The 22,378-nt window shown below is 42.6% G+C and overlaps 1 protein-coding gene across 1 annotated transcript; it reads left to right on the top strand.

The window, feature by feature from the left end:
• The first annotated feature begins 95 nt into the window (after positions 1-95).
• Positions 96-22,171, top strand: LOC115381023 (NLR family CARD domain-containing protein 3-like). Its single transcript, XM_030082371.1, has 9 exons — positions 96-309; positions 6,389-6,474; positions 6,821-6,913; positions 8,628-8,701; positions 10,423-12,211; positions 12,746-12,919; positions 13,024-13,188; positions 13,281-13,327; positions 19,116-22,171. Exons 2-9 carry the CDS (start codon positions 6,389-6,391, stop codon positions 19,625-19,627), a joined length of 2,940 nt encoding a protein of 979 aa, XP_029938231.1. The 5' UTR covers positions 96-309; the 3' UTR covers positions 19,628-22,171.
• Positions 22,172-22,378: the final 207 nt, after the last annotated feature.

Raw genomic sequence — 22,378 nt, 5'->3', positions numbered from 1 at the left:
CGCAGTGACGAGCAGAGGGAGGGAGAAGGGGAGGGGCAGAGTACTATAACAAGCCAGCAGGAATTGGCTGTTTTCATTTTAAGACCGACAGAGAGACGGTGCTGGACAAACTCTGCAAGGAGCAGAAAATAAAAGAATCGACCCAACACCAGTATTAACTTTTGTAACGATACTGTCGATATTTGAATGGATCCACCCATCCCTAATTTGTGGTGATGGTGATCGTGGTGTGTAAATACAGGTGTCGCCGACGGAAGTACCCAGCCTGCTCTGAGTCAACACAGCTCCGTGTCCTGCGGCATTTGTCAGGTAAAACTCAAACACACTGCTCAACTGTTCTAAACTCTTTTATTGAGGCTGTCTGTCGGCTTTTACGCACAGGATCTTTTAGTTTGCTCGTTCTTTTAAAATATATATGTCAAGGCCGGTTGTAAGCATGGAGGCGGTCAGAAATGTGAAGGGGCATCATATGTAGGGATGGGAATTGTTAAGAATTTAGCGATTTCGATTCCATTGTCGATACTGCTTAGCGATACGATTCCTTATCAATTCTCTTATCGATTCTCATTGAGTGAGAAATGAAACAACACAAATGGGGTGTTTGCATTAACTCTTTAATATCCTCATCCTGAACAGAAGAAAAAAATATCCATGTCATGAAAACTTTGCAAGCTGCAAGTAGCCCCAGTTTCATCTTTTCGTGTGAAATCCAGCCAAACTCTGGAGCTTCTTCCTGATGCCAGGCTGGAAAGCTCAAAACTAAATTACACTGGATGCCTGTGCATGTCTGGTCCAGCTCCACAGCTTTGTCACTCAAACAGTCTCGGTGTGTCTGCTGTTAGCAGATGGAGGTTGCCAGATCTGCCCTAAATATAATATTAAAACTGTCCAACAATAGAAAGCAATCCAAACCTCCATCTCTGTACAAAATGCATGTTAAAACGTAAAAAACGGATTTTCATTTATAAAAGCACGTCACAAACACATAACCATCGAAACCGAAAAATAAAATAAAATATCTTTCATCCAGATGTTATCAACCAACAACATGACATATATCTTAACTGGATGGCCTAATCCTCAAATACATTTTAATTTAAAGTCAGACTTCACACTCTATTATCAATATTTACAAAACTGAGAGGCAGTCTTATTAATAATTAAAAAATACTTCTCGGTCTAATTTATAAAACACAACAGATATAGAACAGAACATTTTATATTTTCTTTTTTTACTTTTTTGTGGGGGTTTTTTTCGGGGGTGGGGGGGGGGGGGGGCGTTAGCAACTGAAGAGTTCAAAAGTCTTTTCTCTGTGCTGCTCTGTCATTTCTCTCCACTCCTCAACACCAGTCTCCTATTTCCCTTTGCAAAAACTCTCACACATTCATGCATGTCCAAGTTGTTTGTTATGGACTTCTCATGGGCCAAGATCACCAGATTCCTCTTTCTCTTGTGTAACATAGTGCGACGATGGCAGCATCAATGCTGCTACTGTTGGCACAGGCAGCAGCAGCACGATACTTTTTAAACGTTCTGAAAAACAGATGCATTACACACTTTGTCTTTTTGTTAGCTGCAGGAAGCTCGACAGGAAGTGGGTTGGCTTTGGAAAAAAAAGTCTGTGGTTAAATGAAACAAAAGCAGTGCAGAAGTGCCCGGGACGGGGCTTAAAGGTGTAATACAGGGTTTTCACAAAGTCAAACGTCTTTCTCACTTTTGAACAACGCATATGCACCAGACCATCCGCCCGGCTCCCCTGCTTCGCCCAGGAAACGCGGAAGTGTACGAGCGCGATCTCCTCTTCTCCGGCGTGCACGGCTCTGTTTACAGTTTCTGCGATCCGCCTCGCTCATACATAAAGCTTGTTTTCCGAAACAGTTTCAGTTTTATTATGTCAGACTCGCCATCGGTAAGTACGAGCTCAGAAGCTCACCGGCTACATAAACACTCTGAATGCGCAAAAGGGAATTACACCTTTAACGTAGGGATCTGTCAAACACCGGCCATTTCTCTTCAGTCTGTCGTGTGCAGTGGACGTGGACTCATTTCTGTGCTTGGTGTGACAAAGAAAACAGCTGCTTCCTACAAGTTACCGCTCTGTGGCTGAAACTTGACACCACTCTGTCCGGCAGGGGCAAGAGGGGGCAGTGCCCCCTCAAATCAAAATTGTAGAAGTTGAGGAAGCATATTTTTAATATACTCACAAAATTAGTACATAACAAGTTGATAAAACTATCTGCAGTAGTGGAAAAATCCACCGAAAATGGGACACAGACACGACATAGTATCAGCGCACACACGCACACACACACACACACACACACACACACACACACACACACACACCTCACCTCCCTGCAGCCCTCAGCAAACATCCCATCACTGACATAATCCGGACAGTGTGAAGAGGAAGAGGAACTCGGTGATAAGCCTCCAAACCGGGCCTCACCCAGAGCTGGGCTTCCTAAACAAAGGAGCTTTGCTTTTAATGTTAGCAAGAAATTCCATACTGGTGAAGTGGGTTGGAGATGATCCCGCTTCTATTTCTTTGTGGAAATCTCTGATCTCAGAGGTTTTGACTCTGGACAAACTTGGACATTATATTCATGGAAGGACTCATCTTTTTCTGCAGAAATGGAGGAAGCCATTGAGACTCTTGGGACTTCATTACAACTTGGACTTAAATTTGTAATATGATGGTCAACGGTCATATTTTTGAATAGGGAGCATAAGGTACAGGCTTGATTTAGTGTTTTTTTAGCTTGTGTTTTTAGTGTGTTTTTTCTTTATCACACAATAGGCTACAACACTCTGCGACCAATGCCACAGATTCCCTCCTTATATGGACCAGTTTCACAGCAATGTTTCTGTAATGTTGATGTCTGTTTAATCTTTACTGTTTTGTTTGTTCATTTGTCTTGTTTTGTAAAACCAAAAAAATGTAATAAACATAAATCCCCCCTCAAAAAAAAACAATTCTTTTTGCTTCAGACCACAGAGCAAAGGCATTACAGGACTCAATACGACTGGTGATAAAAGCTGCATCAGCATCTCCGTGTTGGCCACAGAGAGAACAGGGCGGACTCTGGCTTTGTTCTTTGAATGATAAAAACCTATTGTTGTGATGTTCTTCGTATGTGGAGTAAAAGTCTAGGCAGGATCAAAGGTTACACCCTGGTTTTCTACTTGAGGGGAAGAATTCAGGGACACTTCCTACAGTCTGGGTAAAATCTTCTCTCAGGACCCATAACTAAAACTTCAGTTTTGTACTGATTAAGCTGCCATCCAGGATTTAAAATCTAAAATACCCTTAAAAGGTGCATCCATTGGCCTTGTATCATCATTTGTGAGGTAAAGATGGGAGCCACGCTGTATTACTCCCAACAGCACTGCCAGCCTGACATCTCCTGATGTTTCTGATACGTGTTTTTGTAGGATTTTAATGATTTGTGCAGACCCTTTATGTGAACATTGACTTGCTGACAACCCCAGCAGATTCCCACAAAAACATTTTGCTCATTTTTAATGACGACTTCCAAAAGAGTTTGGCTTTTTTTGTGTATATTTCCAGTTTTTGGATTGAAAACCCAAAAATTTAATTCCTCTTCACATCGTGATAGAAGAGAGTAAGTGTGGCCATCTGAACTTCATCTCCTGCTGAACTTTTCTACACACACGTACACACACACACGTGCACACACACACACACAGGTTTGTATTTCTATCCTTGTGAGGACACTCATTGACATAATGCATTTACTAGCCCCTTACCCTAACCCTAACCCACACCACAACAAAACCTAACCCTAAAGAAATATTTTTGCACTTTTACTTTTTTCAGTAACAACAACATGGTCAAGAAAACACTGTTTCTCTTACTTAGGACCGGAAAAAGGTCCCCACAAGGCACATCGTTCCACGTTTTGCTATCCTTGTGGGGACATTTGGCCCCAACAAGGATAGAAATACACGCGCGCACACACGTACACACACAAACACACACACGCACGCACGCACACACACACACGCACACACACACACACACACACACACACACACACACACACACACACACACACACACACACACACACACACACACACACAGCTCCAAAGTCACTTTTGCCAGTTTGTTCCCCCCATCTTTTCAAACAAACTGATGCCTTATTCTGCATTTCCATTGACGGTTACAGAAAAGAGGAACCGGATCTGTCTTGCCACACCCACACACACACACACACACACACACACACACACACACACACACACACACACACACACACACGCACACACACACAGATGTCCAGACAGTTGTCAATATACTCTATGGATGTGTGCACATTTGTATGAGCCATATTGACCGTAAGATAACACCATTATTTTTAATAACTTAACTGCAGTAAGTGTGACGAGAGGAACTATTGTTTGATGGATTGCTTGGTTGAAAGAGGAAAAGTGTGATGTTTTACTGGAAGTAAGGAGCAGAGTTCAACAGGTTGCTCATATTTCATGTCAGTCTTGGATAATCTGTTTTGCAGTTGCAGTGATCCAGTGACTGACAAGACAATCTGTGTTGACTGTTGTCTGACTGCACAGTTTTTTGTGGAGTCGGTTTTACTGCCTTTATTCACTGCAGCTGTGAGCTCATGATGCAGTTTGAACAGCAACTGAGATGGGGGCTGGTCTGTAGCCCTGTCTTGCTTCATTGGCGTGGGCGTGGGTTCTGGCGTGGTTACGGGAATCTCTGTTACTCAACTCTAACTGAACACAAACAGGCTGGCTCCAGCCATCGATCTAATGTTAGAATGCCTCCCCCCTCAGGAACAATGGTGCAACTTCAACATTTTACTCACTATTGTTGAACTCAAGAGTCATTATTATTTACTACTATTACAGGGTTGGGAAGGTTACGTTACATTTTTCACAAGTAACTTGTAATTGTACCGAATTATATTTTTAATCAGTACCTTTATTTCCTTCAATAATAAAGTAATGTACCAGATTACTTTTAGTTACCTTTAGATTACTTCACCAGCAAACATAAAAATAAAGACATATACAATGTGTCAACCTCACAGCGTATTGACGACTGTACACACAGTGAACACTCTTAGTGTTATGAATACGTGCTGAACACTGTGTGTTCAGCCTAAATTAACACCAACAAGATGACCTTAAACCTCTAAACCTACTGAGAATCTGACATTTTCTGACTCAAGATCAGCTCCATCAGTTCAGACTGTGTTCCTCTAGTTCTACAGTCCAGCAGCACCAGGAGCCGCCATTGACAGTGTTAACACACTTTTATTTCATAAACTCAATCTGCTGTGTAGCTGTACTGCTGCAGTGAGGAGCAGGGTTTGTATTCAGGTCGGCCATGCAAAGTATTTTTTCAAGAGTTCAGAGTTGATTCATTCCTCAGAGACAGAAGGAAACATGCAGTCTCCAATAAATCCTCCATCCAGGCTGAAGATATTACTGCCTCCATCAGATTCTTCTGAGTTCATCCTGGTGAGGCTGTGGTTCTCAGCAGCAGGTTACTGACAGGTTAGCAGGCTCATAAGACTTTAACTTCACTGTGAGTTCAGGTGTGTTTCATACCTGTAGATGTGTCTTCAGGTTTGATGAGTCCCTGGATGTTGAGAGCATTTTCACAGCTGGGACGCAGAATTTGCATTGTACAGAGAAGTTCTGGGCCTCTTATGACTGAAATACTCAATGATGTCTGAGTTTCCAGCCAAAGAGTGAGTTTCTCTCTCTGGAGCAGCCATGACTCCAGCAGCAGGTGGTAAAATCAATGGCAACACATCTATTGTTTATAGATCTATGGTGGTGTTGTGGTTTGAGCCATAAGTACTGCAAAGTGTCACAATATCTGTATATGGCGTGTATGTCTGTTGTAATTCTGTTATATACCGTCTGATTTTCAAAAATAATCCTTCTCAGTAATCCCTGTTTTTATCAGAGATACCTGTAATTTCGTTACAGGTATTTTTTATGTACTTTAACAGATTACAGTAACATTTTTTTATTCTAATTACGTAATGTCATTACATGTAATCCTGTAATCCTTTACTCCCCAAATATCTATCTATCTATCTATCTATATATATATATATATATATATATGTGTGTGTGTGTGTGTGTGTGTGTGTGTGTGTGTGTGTGTGTGTGTATGTATATATGTATATACTGTACATATACACACTCTTTGGTGGTAGATATTTTTGCAATAAAAAACACATTAAAAGGGATTTTTTTTTTTTGTCCAATATGCTATGTGGAAAGCGCTGGACATTTTTAGTTTTATCAAATAACATAATCTGAGGTGATGAAAAAGCCTTGCTTTAAGAAAGCTTATTTTTAAATGCGTGTCTCTTGTTCACAGATGACTTCAGGTCTCGACCAGATGTCGATGCAGAGTGACTGTTCTATTATGAATCCACCTGTGCTTGGCATGGAGGATTTTCAGGGGTAACTCCAAAACTTTTGTAATATATTTCAAAGGTCTGGTCATTGATGCTTGCTGTTTGCTTAATGTCCAGGTTCTCTGTTACTTGGATCTAATTTTAGAATTGTAAACGTTAGGTTATTATACTGAATTCACCTTCAGCTGACGTGAAGTTATTGAATTGTCTTGAACATTCTTAGAAGTTGTTTTATTTCCCCAGATGTTTAAATGAACTGCTTTTAAACACTAATAGATCCCATAACAAATAAAAATCTCTGTCAACTGCTCTGAATTTGTACTAGCGACCAGAAGAAAAAAGACATGTGGACCATTCTGTGTTTATTCTATTGAGATTTCTCTTGTTCTTAGTTCACAGACGAGTTCAATTCCTGACCAGGCATCGATGAAGAGTAACAGATCTAAGGGAGATCAGCCCACGTTTGACATCAAAGAGTTTGACAGGTAGTCCTCTGTTTTATTATTTTGTTATTTTAATGAAGGGAAAGTTCAATAAATATTGTTAATGAACTTCTGTGAGACGATCCAGACGGTAAAAATTGGTAGACTTTGTTTTTTTTGTTTTTCACTTTTTATTAGTTTTCTCATTTTTTCATCACAAACACAAGATGTGTAGTTCAAGATTGAAGAACAGACAAGAAAAAATAGAAATAATGCCCCCCCCTTCCCCCCCCACCCCCACCCCCACCCCCCTAGTGTCGATGACACTGTTCAGCTCCTCCAGCGCTATGCTAGCATTAGCATGAGGTCGTATACAGACCTTTCTGGGCTTACGTCACAATCGCGTCACAAATGAAAATGGTGGATCGGGTCGGTGAACACGTCGGACTCAGGGTGATTTTGGCTTTATTTGTGGGTTTTTTTGTTTTTTTTTGGTTTGTTTTTTTAACTTAAAATTGTTGTGGGATGACGTTTGACTACTACAGCAGTTTGTGTACAACACTCAGCAGTGGGACTTCTTTGTTTGGACAGAGCAGTTTTGTCTCCTGGTCCATGTGATGCTCATTTAACAAATGGTACAGAAAAAAAAAAAAAAAGCACATTATGCATGAGCGTCTGACCAGAGCACTGGAATACAAAAGCAATGAGCAAACAGAGAAAATATTCCTAGTCAGTGCCTCTGGGTGTGTCAGCAGCCAGAGGACAGCAGGCACTACATCCAGACTGTCAGCACAAGTGGCTACGCTCGAACTATTTCAAATTAAAAAAAACCCCAAAAGGTGAATGGTACTGTCCCTATGTCCAGAAAACTAAAGAAAGTGAAGTGTGCTGAAATTGTTATATGTGCACCTTACATATTGTAAAAATTACCTAATTCTTTCTACTCAAACTGCTCTTTGAACATGAAATTTTGGACTGTTTGCACTATATCAGAGATTTATATTGCACATTTATTTGATTGATTGACTGATTGATTGAAGGCTTTATTTCAGACATGATGGGAAACAAAACAAACAAAATACCCCAAATCAAAATAGTCAAAACAGCAAAACAATGTTCACGTTTCCAGAAAAGAGAAAGAAGAAGCAAATGCTTATTTAACCCTACCCTTTCTCCTATTCGCAATAATTAATAGTCATAAAAACACCTCATGATCAACAAAGCCCTTTTTTCTCCCTGTACCGTGAAAACCATATTTTTGTACCGTTTTTTGAACATACTCTTGCACATTCTAATTGCATACTGTATATCGTGTTCTCCTTATATACTTTCTCCTTATTTATATTATTTGGAGTGTTTTGGTGTTTATTTTTTGTGTTCAAATATGTGCACACAGCCTTGTCAGTATTTCAACTACATTTCACTGCCATCTGGCATGTGTACGTGACAGATAAAAACTTAAAACTTAAAGTCACTTTTGCTTATTCATGTTCATGTTGCCATATGTTGTCATGTTGCAGACCATCGACCGATTGTCTTGAACATTCTTAGAAGTTGTTTTATTTCAATAAAGAATGTTGATGAACTTCTCTGAGAAGATGGAGCTGGTAAAGATGTTCCATTGGAGAACATTTTTTTTTTGAAAGGTGAGCATAAGATGTTTCCAGCGAAAACAGATGAAGAACTCTGAAGTGAGACAGAGTAGATTTGACTGTACACTGCTCCCAAAGCTGTAATGTGGTCCTGAAAAATAAATGTATTCTTTGTGCCCTGACAGACCTGCAAATGATGAGTCATGTGGAAACGAGTTCAAAACAACAAACGAAGAGACAAATGCAGAAAAAGTTGAAGGTAAGATAAAAAGCTTAATCCCAACTAAAACAGAGCAGCACCTGTTCCACCAGTGTTGTGTATCTCATCGGAACTGCCAGCACAAGTTAACATGTTTCACCATCATGGTGCGACTTAAATGGTAAGGCTAACTTCATTAGCAGTACAGCAGCGAGCTTCCATCAGTGATCTTTGAGGTATGAGGGTAGCAACCATCTGTTGTTGAGTTGTGACGCCCACTGGACCAGTTGCCAATGACAGTTTTTGTTTCAAGAAATGTGGATTTTTACTTTCCAGAGCTGATTTTAGCCAACAGGTCACTTGGCACTGTTACATCAGATAAAACAGTTAAAACTAAACAACATCTTGATAACATTATGCTATAGTGTTTTAAATATTTGTGGAGATTGGACCAAATACAATAATGGAATACAAGTACAATAAGAAAGCAAGTGTTGTGTTTAAATGGACTCACTACAAACCAGTCACAAGATAACAGTTCCAGTTAATGCTATTAATTTTGTTTTGGTCGGGGTGTCAGTCACATGACCTGTGGTTATGAGAAGATTCAATATTGCTGTTGGACAACAATATACATTTGATATTAGCTGCAGATTTTCAACAAAAAAACTGTTGTTTCCCATCTGTCCACTGGGAGTTTCAGTTAGAACAGTCCTAATGCAACCCTGAGCCTTGGAACTGAGCAAAAGTCAGAAGCAGTAATGTCTGTTAGTGCAGTTAATCCAGCAACAAGCCTTGGTTACAGTGAAACTGAAAACAAGCAAGAAAAACGACTTGATCTAAATGTACTAGAGCTACGTTCCACTGAATAATCCTTCTGAAATCCAAAATGATCTTTCACTGCCATGTTTCACTGGCTGCATTATGGATCCACAGAGGATAATTATGTCATGCAGCAGGAGCTACAAGCATAGATATATGGTCATAGATATGTATATGCCAACCAGCATTAGTCCCCATTGTAATAAATGGCTGTATTTCTACTGGATGTATTTTACTTGTGGCTTGATGCACCTCACAGCTGCAACAGAGTGCATCTAGTGGGGATGGCATACCCCCGCTATGGAGCTATGGATCCATTGGAAATCCAGCTGTTAATTACAATGGGGGCTAATTCTTGTTGCCATATGTCTATGCTTGTGGCCCCTGCTGCATGATGTAATATTTTGCTTTGCATCCATTCCGGAGCCGTAATGCAACCAGTGTAAAATGGTCCTCAGTCGTTCCAGACTAGACTGTCAGTCGAGTAAACACACCCCCTGATTAGACAACTTCAACACTCTGTATTAAATTCAGTATTGAGATATTTTCAGATGGACCACCTGATTTCTTTTCTGAACCATGAAATATAACAATAAAATCATCCTGAGCTGTAGAAATGCAGCGATGCATTTATAATGGTGTCCCATTTTGGACTGGAGTCTATGAAGCCGAAGTCTTTCTGGAGCCAGCCCCTGGTGGATGCTGGGATATTGACAGTGTCTGATACTTCGGGGTTGGCTTCAGTTTTGGAGCCAGGTCTTTAAGACCGTCTTTATTTATGCTGTCTATGGTTTGGCACCAGTGAACTCTGAAGATAGGGTAGTTTGCAGGTACCTGTGGTAGCTTTGATGCTGGAATGGAAAGTCACAACATCAATCTTTCCTGATGTCACTTGCACTGTGGGCACATCAGCAACATTTTAAATCAATAATTTTATGACCTGTGTTTGACTGTTTCAGGTGAAAGCAATCTGTCAAAAGTAAAGCAACGTTTTAAAAGAACCATGCAAGAGAACAACATGATGGTCTTTGAAGGTGATGAAGACCAAAAGAGTTCCCTGAATCATATTTACACACAACTCCACATCACCACTGGAGGGAGTGAAGCACCACGTGCAGAACATGAGTCCAAACAGCTTCGAGCTCAGCTAAATGAAACTAAACTCCTCAACGATGAGTTTTCAGTCAACCTCAGCAACATCTTCAAATGTTTCCCTGATCAAGAAAAGTACAGAACTGTTCTGACGAAAGGTGTCGCCGGCATTGGAAAGTCCTTCAGTGTGAAGAAGTTCACTCTGGACTGGGCCACAGAGGAGGCCAACCAGGACGTTGACTTCATGTTCACTTTTGCTTTCCGAGAGCTGAATTTATGTTCTGGTGAGAAAAGCCTCCATGAGCTCCTCACCGAGTTCCACCCCGATCTTCTCCATCTGACTGCACCTGCTGATTACGTCAACACCAAGACGATAGTGATCCTGGACGGCCTGGACGAGAGCAGACTCCCCCTGGTCTTCAAGGACAATCAGGTGGTCACATCTGTCCATCAAAAGACATCTGTGGGAAACCTGATGGTGAATCTCATCAAGGGTCACCTTCTTCCCAATGCAAACATCTGGATAACATCCCGTCCAACAGCAGCCGATATGATCCCTGTGGAGCATGTTGGACTGATGACGGAGATCAGAGGATTCAATGACAGTCAAATCAAAGAGTACTTTCAGAGGCAGTTTGCTCAAGATCTTGATCTGGCAACAAGAATCACATCACATATTCAGTCTTCAGAGAGTCTCCACTTCATGTGTCAAATCCCCATCTTCTGCTGGATTTCCGCCCTGCTTTTTCAGGAGGTTTTTGGAGATGAAGAACCTGCAATTCCCCAAACTCTGACAGAGATGATGGCACATTTTCTGTCTACCCAAACAAGACGTAGAATGAAAAAGCCTGGTGGGATGCCTGTGAAGACTGAAGAAAACTTTCTGACCCGACACAGAGAATTTATTCTGAAACTTGGCAAACTTGCTTTCCAGCAGCTGCTGAAGAACAGCTTGATCTTCTATGAAAAAGACCTTGAAGACTGTGGCATCGATATGAAAGAAGCGTCTGTCTGCTCTGAATTTTTCAATACACTTCTTGTGGACGAAAAAATCATCCACCAGAACAAAGTCTTCCTCTTCGTTCATCTGACCGTACAGGAGTTCTTTGCAGCTCTCTACGTCTTCGACTCTTTCTTAAGTGACAATGTCACAGAGTTGGATGACTTCCTTCAAATGAAAGACAGTGAACACACTTTACTGGATCTTCTGAAGACGACTGTTGACAGAGTGTTGGGAAAGGCGTACGGCCACATGGACTTCTTCATGCGCTTCCTGCTTGGCCTCCTAGCAGAGGCCAATCGAAGAGTCCTTGGAGGTCTGCTGAAGCCACCAGATCCGAGTGAAGACACTGAGAAGAAAATCCTGGCTCACCTGAAATCCATCCAAAGAGAGAACATCTCTCCAGATGGCTGCATCAACCTTTTCCAGACCATGGTGGAGATGAGAGACCACAAAGTCAAAGATGAGATTGAGGAATACCTGAAAGTGCAGGATCATTCAGGGACGGAGCTGACTCCGCTGCACTGCTCTGCACTGGCCTACATGCTGCAGGTGTCAAAGAACGATCTGGAAGTATTCGACCTGAAGAGCTACAAGACCTCCGAGGAGGGCCGGAGGAGGCTGATCCCTGCAGTGAGGAGGAGCCGAAAGGCCTTGTGAGTTTCCTCTTTCTGCCACATGACACTTTTGAGCTCTTTCCTTTATCTTTGATCTTCAGAAAATTAAGATCAATCAGTTCCAACCCTCAGAACTATTTTCCATGTTGGTGGTAGGCATGTGTAGTAGCACCACTCCGCCGGGGTCAGATTGTTTCAGAAAAGTTCTGCCTTGGTAGTTGTTTTCTTGTCAACAACCAGCATCGTCACATTTGCTGAGGAATCTTCTTTCAATTTGATGGCTGTTTTTGAAGAAGTTTTGTAATATATTCTTCTTGGTAATATTCTTTCAATATTGCAAGAATCTGCAATGTAATACTTTCATTTAGTCGTCTTATTATCACCACATCAATCTGGGGTTTATTTGATCAAATTATTGGTTGTATTTTAGCAAGAAAACTGCTGTAGCAAAAATTAATGAAACATTTTGAATGAGTTGATCAGTAAAGTGACCCTCAGGGGAACACTTCTACAAAATATCTTTGCATTTTTTTATTTTTGTTATAATCCATAACATCTGTCATCCGTCTGTAGACTAGCAAACTGTGGAGTGACCACTCAGTGGGTGGAACATCTGGCCTTTGGACTCAGGTTTCCCCACTCTCCTCTGCAAGATCTGGACCTGAGCAACAACGACCTGAGAGACTCAGGAGTGCAGGAGTTGTGTAAAGGCCTGGAGAGTCAATACTGCAGACTGGAAAGGCTCAGGTAAACATTTGTTCATGCAACAACAGCAAACCAACCCAACATTTTGACACAGCGAGCCTCTTGGACAGATCCAGAACACAGTAAATTTTGCCGTGCTTCCTCAGCTTATCGGGCTGCATGGTGACTAAAGAAGGCTGTGGTCACCTGGTGTCGGCTCTGCGCGCCAACCCGACCTATCTGAAAGTTCTGGACCTGAGCTACAACAACCCAGAAGAGTCAGGAATAATTCAGCTTCAAGAAATCAAGAATGATCCGGAGTTCAAGCTGAGGTGAGCTCATAAAACCGAGTACCATCACACTGAAGAAAATACACTCCGGTCATATTGGCCAAACGTTACATCAGACTGTTTTCTATCCACAGGTATGACCATGGATCGATTGAACGGATCAAGCCAGGGCTCAAAAAATGTGAGTAGTGTAATTCAGTTGCTGGTGTTATACCAACTGTCTTTCTCCTCCTCTTGATATTTTGTCAGAACATGACTTACAGTCTGTCTTTTGTCATTCTCATCAATAATAAGGAATCTCCAAACCTCAGACATCACTCGTCCTCCCTTTTGTCTTTGCAAGCAACGTTGTTGATCCATGACATCACACCATAATCGGGTTGCATCAGGGAACTTTGATGAGTTCTGTGTGCAGTATCGTTCCCAATAGTAGTATCAGTATTGATCCTGATACTGCTATCAGTGTGACAATATCCATTCAACTGAAGTCAAATGGATCATCTACTCTGAATCGTGATGAGACATCAGCCCTTCAACTCTCACTGTGTTTTTCAGATGACAATCAAACACGTGATTGTTTTAATATAAGTTGTCAGACTTAGGTTTCAAGATTTCAACCTCAAGGAGACCACTAACTAGAGGTCGACCGATATGGGTTTTTTGGGGGCCGATGCCGATGTTTTCCAAATTTGGGCAGCCGATGCCGATATGCATAGCCGATTTTTCCAATTTGATATTTAGGCTGATTTTTTTAATAAAAATATATATATTTATCACATTTTTGTGAAATGCAGCAATTTCTGGGCAACTAAAAGAAATCTATTACAACAAGTCGTGTCCAGTCCTCTGAACATTTATTCAGCTTTCAAAACAATGAAATATGTTGTCTGAGTAAACACACAATGTAACAAGCAGTAGTAAAAATTCACAAACTTCTTAAAGTGTCAAAAAAAGAAATTTAAACTTTTAATGTAATTTGAACAAAAGCAGTCAGAAACAAGGCTGTAAAAAAAAAAGCCATACATACAAATAAAAACATAACTCCGGTCATGCATTATGTGGAGGAATTTGCGGGTCGCTAATACATGTGTAACCAAGGGAGGGATCCATTTTTATACCATACGTTTAGTAAATTCTTAACCAAGAAGTGAGCATAATAGAGCTGCAGTGGCTATTCCCTTTTCCTCAGCCCCAGCTACTCAGTAGGCAACAACAACTTAAGTCTGTCTGCAAAAAAAACAACGCATATTAACCCACAAATCACAGCCAGCTTAGTGTGTACAGCCCGGGCTCCCCATTTACCTCTTAAGTCCGCATCAGAGCCCGCATCTCTGCCGAGGACTTGGCCCCAGCCGTAAGACCCCGAGCACAGCCACGCGACTTCCCCAGCACTTCTCCCGCTTGTCGCACACCTACACCTAATAACTAATCAGGGCAGGGAAGACGCTGCCTGCATGTGGTGCGTTCACAGACCGGCAAGTGTGTGGGAATTTTCTCAAATACCAAGCCACCCGGTCACACATGCTTCAGAAAAAGCCCCATGATTGATTATTTACTCTTATTTACTCTCGCCATTTCCTCCTATTTACTTTGTTCTGTTGTTAACTACAGTAGTGATGTGTTCTCACCAACACGGTTGAACACGCACAAGTAAAGTCAGCTCAGACCACGCTAATCTCTACTGCTAAAACTTATCACAAAGTAGCATTTGAAGTTAACAATATGCAGGGTTTCTGCCAGACCTTTTCAGTCCGGGCGCCGTGCCCGCGCTAAATTGTGCAGCGACCGGACAACGGAGAAAAAGAAGAAAAAATTAAAGCCGCGAGCGGCGTCAAAAGGCCCTCGCCCACTGCTTACTTGACCCGCCCCTTGTCAATTTTTCATTGATGTTTGTCAAATTTGGCACATTTCCATGGCAACAAGTAAAATTGATTTGATGGGAGATTTTTCACTTTGGCCCATTAGAATAACATGGGGAACTTGAGCCATCGCCACGGCAACATCGTTGATAATACAATATGGTTACCATTTGCTTTTTTGATTGGGATGACATGAAGGAATTATCACCCAAATTCCATTCATTTCTGATAAACTAATAATTTTACTCCCCATACAGATTTTATTTTGATTCTGTAGGGGGCGCTGTAATGCCGATTTTCAAAATTTAAATGTCAATGTGTCCAGTAAAGAAGGATTAATCAGTGTTTAAAATTTGGTTTGGATTGGAGTCATTATGTAGAAATGGCAGCCATTTATCACACTGAAAAAATGGCAAAATTCGACATCAACTTTGCGGCGTTGCCACGCGGAAACCGTGATCTGAAGATTTGTGAATTGGATAACTTTTAATTGTCTACTTGTGTAGATTGTGTCCACCAAATTTCAGCTCATTCGGAGAAGTGCACGATCAAAACGAACATTTTGTACGACGTCCTGGAAAACGCTGACTCAGCATTTTTGAAAATTCAATCCCAGCTCGCTGCTTTCCTGCTGTTTTGACGGCAGGGTCATAATAATATTTTTTGTTTGTCCCGACAACGCGCATGTGTATACCGAATTTTGTGGCTGTACGACAAAGTTTATTGCGGACCCCCTCCCATTGACGCAATGCATTTTGGGTTTTGCAGGTGGCGCTGTAGAGCCAATTTTTAAATCCCAATATTGAAATTCATATTAAAAAAAATTTTTCGCCGGAACTGAATTTTGTGCAAAATCTGGTGAGTTTTCGAGCATGTTCAGGGGGTCAAATTCCAGTTTAAAGAGCAGAAGAAGAAGAAGAAGAAGAAAGAAAAGAAAGAAAGAAAGAAAGAAAGAAAGAATAATATTTTTTGCAAAAACAATATGCAATTTTTTTTTCCGCCGTTATTTCGCCCACATGTTATATATTTTCGGAAAGGTCTCGACAAGCCCGACGCGTCTGTGAGGTGTTTGAGAGTGTGAATGTCTGTGGTCGAGCGCTACGCGCTCGACAAGTCATGTTTGTGTGTGAGAGTGTGTGTGCGTTTTTTGTATTTGTACACGTGAGTATGAGTGCATGTTGGGGTGTGTGTGTCTGGACATGTTGGCCTATGTCTGAGGTCGAGCGCTGCGCGCTCGACTTGTCATTTTTGTACGTTTGAGTGTGTGAAAGGCCTGTGGTCGAGCGCTGCGCGCTCGAAAATTCATGTGTGTGTGTGTGTGTTTTTGTGTTTGTACACACGTATGTGTGAGTGCGTGTCGGTGTGTGTGTGTCTGGACATGTTGAATGATGTCTGTGGTCGAGCGCTGCGCGCTCGACTTGTCATCGTTGTGTGTTTTGAGAGTGTGAAAGGCCTGAGGTCGAGCGCTGCGCGCTCGACTAGTCGTTGTCTGTGTTGCAGAAACAATAGGCCCTTCGCCCTTGGCAGGCCAGGGGCTCGGGCCTAAATAACTCTCCGACGGTCGAACACGGCAGCATTAGCAGCGTTAGCACCGCGGCACGACGCCCTCCCCGGCCAAACTTTTTTTTCTGCAGTAAACACTGATAAGCTGCAGACTGGAGCCACAGAGCCACAAAAACGTTGAAATGTTCAACAAATCCATTCTTCATTGCAGATGCAACAGATGCAGGTTTTTCCCACAACTTGGATTCCACCAGGCTCCGCTCTGACGTAACTAATTGCAGCAGCGTGCCACAGGGGTCCTTTCTTGAGCGGCAGCTTTAGCTGCCCGCACATGTGCCTGATCAAAAATTGCGTCATTTTATACAACGGATCAAAAATCAGCTTTTTAAAAGAAAATACGGCTGATGGCCGATGGAGAAAAATGTCCAAATATCGGCCTAATATATCGGCCGGCCGATAAATCGGTCGACCTCTACCACTAACGGTTTATCTTTCATCTATAACTCCTCAAACCATCCATCCGTCCTTCCCTGTCCCCAAACACTTCCTCCAGTTCTTCCAGGAGGATTTTGAGGTGTTCCCAGGCCAGCCGAGGTACCGTATTGGCCCGAATATAAGACGATGTTTTTTTCCAGAAATTGCATCCTCAAAAGTGGGGTCGTGTTATAATCGCGGACTTACGGTAGATGGTCAATACGCATCCGCGCCGCTAGATGGAGCCAAAGTATCACTGACCAGGGAGAGTGGAGTGATGAAATGAGGTCAAATGATCTGATGAAAAATGGCGGATCATCTGGAATAAAGGGGCTGAACGCTGGACAACCGAGCAAACAACAGAGGCGAAGTTATGATACCAACTTTAAACTGATGGTGATCAACGCAGCAGAGTCATCAAACTACTGCCAAGCCGCCAAGAGATCTGGTGTAGCAGAGTGCCTCGTTCGATATTGGAGAGCACAGAAAAAAACGCCTACAGAATGCTAACACTATGAGAAAAGCTTTCCGTGGTCCCAAGAGAGACGCTTCAGAGAGACTGATAGAAGGGTGAGTGAATACGTCACTGAAAAACGGAAAGACGGAATGCCCACCACCAGAGCCTGATTCAGCTGAAGGCACTGGGAAGTTATTTACATCATTTATGCAGTTTTGACCCCTTGAGGCTTCTTATTTGTTGCTTATTGTTTCTTAATTTGAGAAAGAGAATATATTTTTTACTCAATACAGTAATATTTTTTTTCATTTTATATCTCGTGAAATGTTATCTCAGTGGTGAGTTTTTGGGTTTATAATAATTTTATAATAAAAAGTTGTTTTATGAGTGACCTTATTGTCTTCAGCATTTTTTTTTTTTCACAAAATGATCTTTGAAAAATAGGGGTCGTGTTATAATCGGAGTCGTCTTATATTCGGGCCAATACGGTAAATAGTCTCTCCAGAATGTCCTAGGTCTTCCCCGGGGTCTCTTCCCAGTGGGACATGCCCGGAACACCTCTCCAAGGAGGCGTCCAGAAGGCATTCTAAACAGATGTCCGAGCCACCTCAGCTGGTTCCTCTCAATGTGGAGGAGTAGCGGCTCTACTCCGAGCTCCTCCCTGGTGACTGAGCTCCTCACCCTATCTCTGAGGGAGCGCCCAGCCACCCTACGGAGGAAGCTCATTTCAGCTGCTTGTATCCGGGATCTTGTCCTCTGACCCAAAGCTCATGATCACAGGTGAGGGTGGGAGTGAAAATTGACTGTTAAATTGAGAGCTTCCTTTTTGACTCGGCGACCTCTTTTCTACAACAGACCGAAATAATGACTGCATCAGCTGCCGCACTGATCCACCTGTCCATCTCACGCTCCATCCATCCCCCACTCATGAACAAAACCCCAAGATAATTAAACTCCCCACTTGAGCAAGAGTCTCTCCACCGACCTGGAGAGGGCAAACCACCTTCCAGTCGAGGACCATGGCCTCGGATTTGGAAGTGCTGATCCTCATCCCCATCGCTTCACACCTGGCTTCAAGCCACCCCAGTGCACGCTGTCGGTCTGGGTTCGGTTAAGTGAATAGGACAGCATCTTCTCCAAAAAGCAGAGATGACGTCCTGATGCTACCAAAACAGCTCCATCTCCGGCCGCTGGCTGCGCCGAGAAATTCTGTCCATGAAAATTACGAGCAGAACCGGTGACAAAGGACAGCCCTGCTGGAGTCCAATATGCATTGGGGAAAAAGGTCCCACTTACTGCCAGCAATGCGGACCAGACTCCTACTTCAGACAGAGACCGGACGACCCTTAACAATGCACCCCGAGGGCCACAGTTGAACGCCTTCTCCAAGTCCGCAAAACACATGTGAACTTGTCAGGCGAACTCCCACGAACCCTTGAGCACCCTATGGAGGGTGTAGAGCTGGGCCAGTGTTCTACGACCAAGACGAAAACCGCATTGTTCCTCCTGGATCCGAGGTTCGACTATAGGGCTGTGGGGCTACACCAGCCCTACTAACCCCTTCATGTAAATCTGAGTGTCATCTGCATCGGTGTTTGCCTTTGTGTTGTTAGATCAAGAAACACTGCAGTAGTTTTCTGTCGGTTGTTGACTGGACGGTGTTTTCTGACCTGCAGACGCCTGTGATGTGACTCTGGATCCCAACACGGTGAGCAAGAACCTGCTGCTGTCCGAGGGGAACAGAAGAGTGAGCTGGGCGGTCGAGCAGCAGACGACAGCAGAACGGAGATCTGAAGTCTGCCTGAGCCAGCAGAGGCTGAAGGAGCGCTGCTACCTGGAGGTGGACTTGCTGGAGTCCTGCAGCATTGTGTTGGCATACGGGAGCGTCATAGAGAAAAGAGGTGAACGTGAGCTGGGGAGGGACGACGAGGCGTGGTGGTTCACCGTCGATCATGGATGCTGTTACGTTGAACACGGGAGAAACAGGGTCGAAGTTGAATCTCCCAACTGGCGCTCCAGACGCCTCGGAGTGTATCTGGACTGGGAAGCTGGTGTTCTGTCCTTCTACAGAGTTTCCTCCGACAGTCTCACCTGCCTCCACACCTTCACAGACACATTCACACACGCCCTTCAACCCGCCGTCCGACTTCACCCGCACTCCTCCGTCACCTTCATTTCACCAGAGTGAGCACGGGAGGAACAAGGTGACCTCCTGTCCTGTTCTGTCCAGGAAACACAGTGTCTTCATCTCCAAGATTTTGTTTGTATTCATTTCGGAGCAGCAAGTTGCCACTCCTAATTCCGCTGCTTTTTCACTGTTTTTTTTCCCTTTTTTTTTTTTTTTTGTCTTCACCACATGTCTTCACAACAGACTCCTCCTCATATGACTGAACTAATTCAGTGCTCCCCAGCCTCTTTTGCACCACTGACCAGTCTTAAACATATTTTTTTTTTCAATGGACTATTGGCATGGTGTATACAAACACCTTAATGATGCCTTAAAATACTGCCAGAGTTTAATGTAGCAGAGATGACCTGCACAGTTTACTTTGGTGCTGGGGCTTTATTTTGATTCAACAGAACAATTGTCAAACCAAATGAAGGAGGTAGAAGACAGAAGCAATTAGAGGACAAAACACAAAATGGAGACTGAGGCTGCCAGACTGGGGTCCTCAGCAGGTTAGAAAAAAAACAAAACTTGCAGGTTGCACTCGTGGCTCTACCACACTGATAATGGAGGTAGAATTGTTAGAATCTGCAGTCCAGTGTCATGGTTAACTCAAGACCTCGTTTGACTGCTGAAAAAAATCAGAGAGGAAACTGGCCCTGGTCACATGGGTCCAAACGTCCTGATCAGCCCATGTCAGCTCAGTCACCACGGGGTTACCAGGCCCACAGTGGGTCATCGCTACACAGAACCAGGCGGTGTGTCGAGACGCTGTTTGAGCGCTGCTTGAGCAGATATCCAGCAGATAAAAACACTGAAGACTGCTGACTGTAACGCTGAAGATCAGGAACTGAAATGTGAGGAAGAGACCTTCTGCATGCGTCACAGACACTGTATAATCCTCTTCAGCTGGCTCCACCTATACGAGGATTGATTCTGGATCACTTTATTTAACGTTCATGTATATAGAGCCTTTGATATGATTTTTTTCAATTGGATTGAAAAAAAATCACCTTGTAAATGTGATGTGATGTCAATGTGATGTAAACACGTCACTGATCTCTATTCCGCCACTCCCGCAAGTAGAGATCGTGTTTCACCAAGTCATGTTGCTGTTTGAAAGAATAATGAAAAACTCATCTGGTTACTTCAGCTGAGACTAAGCTAACAGCGGGCTGACGCCGATCATCCAGCTGGCAGAGGTTTGAGATGTCCTCTTTATTTATGAGCACCTTCTTTTCCCCCATATATCTCAAATATAAATGAGTCTGCATTCATTTCAATTAGGACTGGGCGGTATGGCAAAAATTTCATATCACGGTTTTTTTTTTTAATTCATACCGGTATTTGACGTTTTTTTTTTTTCATGCAATAGTGTTGTTATACACATTTTCTTCTAATAAGAAAATAATTACTGCAGTTGATTGGCTTTAAATGGCCCATTTCACTGTCATAAGGACTGTATCATGTTTTTTTTTTTCATGTCCAGATTGCGTGATTGCGATCGTTATCTCAATCTGCTGCTTGCTTTTTTTTCCCTCATCCGCAGTCCCTTTAGCGAACGCATCTTGAATGGACGTCTGACTGCTGCTGCAGATTAAGCTGTGGATGTGGAGGGTGTGGATCTTAGTTAATGACATTCCTGGTACTCTAAAACGTGTTTTCGGCTAAGGTAGTGAAGCTAATTGCTAGTGTTAGCACCGCCGGCTACCACTTCTGCTCGACAGCATTTGCAAAAGATAGTTGTTTGATCCACGTCCGACCTTTTAAAGCCGAAAAACTTCCAAACCACAGACGTGGCTCCTCTTTTTGGTATTAGTTCCTCTGGGTAAACAGCGTGTGCTTCGAGAGCTCTTGCAGGCGTGCAGCAGTGAAATGGGTCCCTGCTGAAACACTTTACCGCCGCGCACGTTCCGGACATTGTTTGGGCTGTTCACCGGTATTGCGGTATATGAAAAATTCATATCATAACGAAAATAAAAATCGGTATTTGGTTCAAACCGGTATACTGCACAGGCCTAATTTCAATAATGTAAATCATGAATAATGGACGATTTTGACTCAAACAAAAAAAATCCCTTCTACTCAACATAAATGCTTATTTAAAGAATCTTTTCAAGCACTTTTCTATTAACTGACAAAGAACTAACAAATTTCCTTATCTGTCATGATTGATGTCAACTCAATCTTGACAAATAAATTCAAAATCAGTCAGTCACTAATATAAAGCACTTTGTTTTGTGAAGTTTTCTTCATGCTTGCTGAAAATATAAATTCAGACGCGTGACGCTCGTCGCTATCTTTATAAAGAGGTCATGAGGCTTTGGTGGATTCATCAGAGCATCCACCAGCATTAAAGATTGCAGATATTATAGGATATGACAAGTTTTGAAATATTACGTACTATTAAAGGTGCATTAAGGAATTTTTTGAACTTTAGAAATAATTATTTTCCACCATAAATATGCTACACATTTATGTGTACAATGTGCCCTGACATATTCCCTAGAAATACCTCTAACAGCGCTAAATTGTCTCTTGAAAGTCACAGTGCCGGTTCGGCACCAGAATTTATTTGGGGAGAATTTGAAAGGAATGACGTAATGCACGCTCCGGCTGGCCTGATTTAGTTAGTTTTCATTTTGTCTGCCATTACTCCGCCAGATGCTTAGTGAGCAACAACTGAGCAGGATCTTCCAGAAAGTAAGAACAGACTGGCTTCCAGCACTGCCACAGCTCCATACAGACTCCACCAGGGAAAAGAAACTTAAA

Source organism: Salarias fasciatus, chromosome 3 (assembly GCF_902148845.1).
Source record: "Salarias fasciatus chromosome 3, fSalaFa1.1, whole genome shotgun sequence".
Lineage (NCBI taxonomy): Eukaryota > Metazoa > Chordata > Actinopteri > Blenniiformes > Blenniidae > Salarias > Salarias fasciatus.
The sequence above is the reverse complement of the archived record's forward strand: the minus strand, read 5'-3'. Positions and strand labels throughout refer to the sequence as shown.

Excerpts from the sequence above, each read along its gene's own strand:
- LOC115381023 (XM_030082371.1), top strand. The coding sequence starts at position 6,389 with ATGACTTCAGGTCTCGACCAGATGTCGATGCAGAGTGACTGTTCTATT. Across the intron at positions 6,475-6,820 it reads GGCATGGAGGATTTTCAGGG|TTCACAGACGAGTTCAATTC; the intron begins GTAACTCCAAAA and ends TCTTGTTCTTAG. Across the intron at positions 13,328-19,115 it reads CAAGCCAGGGCTCAAAAAAT|ACGCCTGTGATGTGACTCTG; the intron begins GTGAGTAGTGTA and ends TCTGACCTGCAG.